The following is a 6,000-nucleotide window of genomic DNA, read 5'->3' as shown; positions in this document are numbered from 1 at the left end:
TTTCACTTCCTAAAACCACATTTAATTAAACACAGTTAAAACCCATTAGCAATATCACAGTTCTCCAAAAACGACACGACTGCAGTCTCAGCAGCACTGCAGTCAGACCTACAGCTTGCTCATCCTGCAGAGCCCAGGAACCTACCTGCACCCGCCACACCAGGAAGGTAGGACAGAGACCCGTGCAAACCTGCTTGGCCGGCACAGGCTCCGCATTCCGAGGTATTGCTCACCGTGCCCTTAGTCAGCGGGAAGGAATGCGGGGCCAGCGTCTGTCACCGTGGCTCCCCTACCTGTGGGTTCCAGCTGCGCTATCGCCCCTGAGTACTGTACGGCTGCCTCAGCGAACTGCCCACCGCGGAACAGCTCGTTGCCGCGGCTCTTGAGGTCGCCGGGACTGTCTGCGGCTCGCCGCTCCTCCAGGTCGTGGTTGTCGCTGGTACTGGCCGTCCCTGTCTCTGGCTGGCCTTCCTGCTGCTCCGCTCCGGGCATCGGTGTCCGGGCCCGCCGCGACCGCCTGCCACCCTGGCTCCGAACCATCAGCTTCTTCTGGATGTTGCCCATGGCCGCTGTAGGGAAGGGCGCACGGGAGGTGAGTGCATCCCGGTCCCGCGATCCAGCCCGGCGGGTGCGGGCGGCGCCACCCCGCGGGCGGAGTCCCAGCTACCCGCCACCCCGAGTGGGCGTCCAGTTCGGCCTGCCCCAGGAACCCCAGGACCCGGTCCAGCGTCCATCTGCCCTGAGCGAGCAAAGATTAACCCCTTAACCTCTGGAGAGGAAGTGCCTGGGAGCTGCTGGCCTTTCAAAGCCATCTCCTACACAGACGACATCTGTCCAGGTAGAGCTTGCATTTATTCCCAATTCAGGAATGAATGAAGTCACTACAACTTGATCCGCACGGTGATGACTATGCCCAAGTTCAGGGCACCATCTTCCTTATGTGAACGAACTGGGAGAAAATGGTCATTTGAAAGATAAAGTCTTCAATTCATTTCAAAGTGAATTCAGCAAAATCATAAAGAGTATGTAAGCTTAATGAGGCCTTTAAAACGGTAAACTTTCCATTCATAACTGTATGTGGTGACGCATGTCTATAATCACGGCTCCTGGAGGATATGTATGACCAGTTCCAGGCCTGCATTGTCAACATAAGACCATCTCAAAAAATGAAAACAAAGCCTCGAATTTTCTATTCAGATGCCTTATTCAAACTGAAGATCTTTTAATTCAATTGCAAGTTTCAGGCATTGTAGTTTAGCTGGGTTTTTGTTTGTTTGTTTGTTTTGATATCTGTGTATTTTGTCAGTATTTGAACGAAGGCTTGTTCTTTGTTTTGGTTTCTTTTTTTTTTTTTTTTTCAAGACAGGGTTTCTCTGTGAAGCCCTAGAACTCAATCTGTAAACCAGGCTGGCCTTGAACTCACAGAGAAAGCAAAGCTTTTTTAAAAAAGATTTTAAAGGCTGGCGGTGAAATGGAGGCAGAGGCAGGCAGAGCTGGAGACAGCCATGGCTGCCCACTGAGACTTCGTCTCAAACAAACAAAAGCTCACAAATACCCATGTTCCCAAGTGTTCTTTTAAACAATTTCTACTCTGACTTTTCCTGGCTGTGCTTTCCATCCTCTTTCATAAGTGGGAAGGTCTGAGAGAGCAGAGAGAATCACATTATCTCCTGAAAACTCATTGTGACTGACACTGACCACGGGCACTGAGCCTGAGGGCTGCCAATACAGATCTCATACATAGCCCAGGCTGGCCAGTACTCATGACGACTCTCTTGCCTCAGCCTTCCAAGTGTTAGAGATTACAGGAGTGAGCCACTATGCTCAAATGCAAGGTTCATAAAACATCGAATTTGAATGACTAAGCAAAAGAGGCTCAATTATTGTAACAATAGAAAAGATTTTTGATAATGGAAATAAATCACAAGACTGGATCCAGTAGGACCACAGAGCAAAGCTCCAGTTTTCACTGGCAGCTACTACTCCAGCCCTCATGGGGAGGCCCCTGGGTCTGCAGGCACAAGCTGCAGCAGACAGAGGGAGGGGGTGGCGAGGGAGGAGGATGGGCACGCCTGCTTGCTGAGAATCAAAAACAAATGAATCAAAACAGACAAACAAACAAGAAAAGGTTCATCAAACACAAACAGGATTATCAGAAGGTGGGTGTAGGTGAGATCCCCAGGTCCCTGAGGGATCCCTGAAGAATCCACCTAAAGGGTAACCCACGGAGTCTCTTGTGGAGAGCACCTGGGGGAAAGGGACTGGCAATAGTGAACAATAGTGAATGAATAAGGAGGAGTGGCTAGGAGTGAGGTCTCAGATAAGGAAGAGGTAAAAAGAGAAAATCTGAGGAAGACACTAATTGTCTGAAGGACACACACCAAGAGGGATGTCGCTAAAGAATGAAAATGTAGAGGTGGCTCAGAGGTTAAGAGCACTGGCTGATCTTGCAGAGGATCTGAGTTCAAATCCCAGCACTCACATTGTGCTGCACAGTCATCTGTAACTCCATTTCCAGGACAGTCTGACGGGCTTTAAGAGCACCAGGTATGCATGTGGTATAATTACATACATGCAAATATGACACTTGCATACATAAAACAAAATAAAACTAGGAGGAGGAGGAGGAGGAGGGAGAAGAAGAAGAAGGAGAGGCTGGAGAGATGGCTCAGGGGTTAAGAGCACTGAATGCTCTTCCAGAGGTCCTGAGTTCAATTCCCAGCAACCACATGGTGGCTCACAACCATCTGTAATAGGATCTGATGCCCTCTTCTGGTGTGTCTGAAAACAGCTACAGTGTACTCATATACAAAATAAATAAATCTTTAAAAACAGAAGAAGAAAACGGTAACAACGTTAAAAAGTCAATCAATCAATCAACCTCAAGAGTGGTGCAAAGAAGCACTCAGAAGGCAGAGGTGGGAGATCTCAAGTTCCAGGTCAGCTGCGTCTACATAGCAAGACCTGTTGCAAAAAGTAAGACCAAAAGCTACATTGTATGTTTACAGTGGTATGAAACAAAAAAGTAAAGACTAGTGATTGGAGGTGGGCAGATGGAGCCATGGATGGTGGGGTTCCTGCTAATGGGATGAGACAGCTTTGAGGGGTGATAGAGAGCCCCCAAATTAGCCAAAGTCAGCCAAATTTGAAAATTATGTTGACGAGCAGCAGCGTGTGGCTGATTGCTTCTTTTTTTTTTTTTTTTTTTTTGGTTCTTTTTTCCGGAGCTGGGGACTGAACCCAGGGCCTTGCGCTTCCTAGGCAAGTGCTCTACCACTGAGCTAAATCCCCAACCCCGGCTGACTGCTTCTTAAACCAGAAGCCCTTCTTCCCAAATATACACAAGCAGGAGAGGAATGGTGGAAAATGTAAGCAAGTGTTGTATCTGCGTGTGGGGTATGCCTCTGTGTGCCTCTGTATGTACTGTGTCTCTGTATGTGTGTTTGTCTGTGCATGCCTGTATGTATGTGACAGGTGTGTGTATGTCTATGTGTGTGGTGTGTGTGTATGGGTGTAAGTCTGTGGCTGTGTCAAAGCCAGGGCCTCATTTATTCTAGGCAAATGCCTGGAGCAGGATGGCCGTCCTATATTACTAAACAGACTCATAAGGTGCTTCTCTCTGATGGTCCCCTGGCAAGTGTCCCGAATACAATGCCACCACCCCCAGTCCATCCACCCCAGCTTCAGAGCCTGGAGAGCGGAGCTTCAAGAATAGCCAGGACTATATAGAGAGCCTGTAAAGAAAGGAGAAAAAGAGGGAAACAGAGAGACAGAGAGAAGGAAGAAAAGACAGGAGAGAGAGGAGAGAGAGAAAAGAGAGAGAAAGAGAGAGACCATCTCTGACTGTGCCTTTCCCACAGTCATGTATAGATTAGAAGATATTTAAATATGTTATAGTCAAAAATGTGTATCAATATTTTCAAAAACACTTTAAGTTAAGGTAAAGGGTACTTTCTTCCTCTATCTTGGCCACTTTGATAGAAAAAATACATTTAATTTTCATAACAATAAATGATTATACTAGTAATTCCCTAGTATTGTGTACTAATGTGCCTGTGCATTCTGTGATGACTTGTTTTGTGACCCGTTCATATCGGAAGCTTGCTAACCCTTTGCTATCCTAGTTTGGAGTTCACATTCAGTGGTTCCTGTGCGCTCAAAAGAAATGAGTGTCATCATGTTTATGCAAATCAGGTTATCTTGGTCTTTATGATTTTGTATATTGTTGCAGCTCTTAGAAATATCTGCCTTATACTTCCACATCCTGTGGAATTTTATGGCAAAAGAAAAGAAATATTTATGTTATTTTTCTGTTTGTGAGTGACTTTACCTTTCTTATAATTCACTTTAAGTAACAACAGCAGTGTAAGAAACTAGATGTTCACTTGTTTTTGAGACTGGGCTTATGGAGCCCATGCTGGCCATGAACTTGCAATGTAGACAAGGGTGACCTCGAACTTCTGATCTTCTTCATCCACCTCCCAAAGGCTGGCATTGTAGACATAAGCTACTATGCCAGGCTCAGATGCTCTTTGAGTCTGATTGCTTTTCAGACTGTCTAAGAGAAGAAACACCAAAGCCACAGCAGCAAACACTTCCCACCGTCCTGCTAGGGAAGAAGAGAGACAAATGGATGAATGCTCTGAGGGAGAGCAGGCATTCTGGCCAGCTGGCACAAGTTCTTAATACAAATTCTGTGAAGCAGAGGTAGGAGGACTGGTAAGAGAGTCTGCTGAAGGGGTTAGGGATTTGGCTCAGTGGTAGAGCGCTTGCCTAGCAAGCGCAAGGCCCTGGGTTCGGTCCCCAGCTCCGAAAAAAAGAAAAAAGAAAAAAGAAAAAAGAAAAAAGAAAAAAAAAGAGAGTCTGCTGACTGTGCAGTCTCAGCTTCCACCACAGCACAGGGGCTCAGCAACTGTCACTTGTGAAATTGAATACTGTGGCCTCTGTGCACCTTCCATTGGGATGAACTGGGTCTGACAGGTCAATCCCCAGTGAGTGAGATACTGACCAGAGGCCCAAAAGGCACCCAGAACCGTGCAGGCCACTGCCATTGCTCTTGTGCCTACCACAACTAGACGGTGAGACCTCACACTAGCTGCAGATCTTGACCAGGAAATCTTCCTTGTAGGTTGGCCCCGACATTGCTGAAAGGTGCTAGCCTGGATGCTAGTGGAGAAAAGACAGTGGTCTCACCCCGTGCTGGACGATGCATACTGTAACACCAACCTGCACGGAAAGATTGCTCTCTGACGCAATGGTGGGAAACTGTGGGGCCCACAGCAGGAAGTCTGCTCGTGGTGTAGGGTAAAGACTCCTGATTAGGAAATCCAGGCTCTCAGGAGACTGGAGTGATTTCTTCCTATAAACATTCATGTTGTTAGACTACCTCCTAAATATCTGTTTATAGTTATAGATTTTTGCTGGTCAGAGAAAGTTCTTACTGTGCTGGGTAGCAGTTAATTCAACTGCGCATTACTTTTTAAAAGCAAAAGTGACCGTGAGTGCTCGGCCACAGAGGGGACGTATGTCAGCACACCTACACCCACAGTTTAGGTGCAGAGAGAACAGGATGCCAGCAATGGCTATGAAATGCTGTCCTTTGGTCACTACATGGCTGCTGTACACATGAACTCACAGCAGCCATGCTTACCTAAACTAGACCTGTACAAGATTAAGCCAGATAAAAATTCCAGTGTGGATAAGGGAGGGGCTCCCCATGTCCCAGCCCTAGCAAGATAGGTGCTCCCCACACCATCCCAGAAGGCTGCTGGGGGAGGAAGAGCCACTTTCTTGAGTTTTACCATTGGTTGCCTCCCCATGTCCAAATGCATATGGCAACACCAACTGGACTTGGTGGTTTAAATACATAGAAAACAAAACAGAGAAGTGGAGTGAGAGGTTGGGAGGGAGACATGACAGGGAGTCCTGGGAGAGAGCTAGCTGTGGGGAGCACGGTGTATTGAGATGACACTGTATACATGGATGAGCTCTTCAAGGAAG

At 47.1% G+C, this 6,000-nt stretch overlaps 1 protein-coding gene across 1 annotated transcript in view; it reads right to left on the bottom strand.

The window, feature by feature from the left end:
- The window catches only part of Spag1 (sperm associated antigen 1), a 59,881-nt gene that overhangs the window by 19,175 nt on the left and 34,706 nt on the right, over positions 1-6,000 (bottom strand). Inside the window, exons 11-12 of the mRNA NM_001012116.1 lie at positions 294-569; positions 1-9 (exon numbers count right to left, since the gene is read on the bottom strand). The exon at positions 1-9 is cut by the window's left edge and continues 91 nt beyond it. Coding sequence (NP_001012116.1) covers positions 1-9; positions 294-569 — 285 coding nt within the window. The remainder of the gene's footprint in view (positions 10-293; positions 570-6,000) is intronic.

Source organism: Rattus norvegicus, chromosome 7 (assembly GCF_021556685.1).
Source record: "Rattus norvegicus strain SHRSP/BbbUtx chromosome 7, alternate assembly SHRSP_T2T, whole genome shotgun sequence".
In the NCBI taxonomy this organism is placed as follows: Eukaryota; Metazoa; Chordata; class Mammalia; order Rodentia; family Muridae; genus Rattus; species Rattus norvegicus.
Note: the sequence above shows the minus strand (reverse complement) of the source record. Positions and strands in the feature narration are given on the sequence as shown.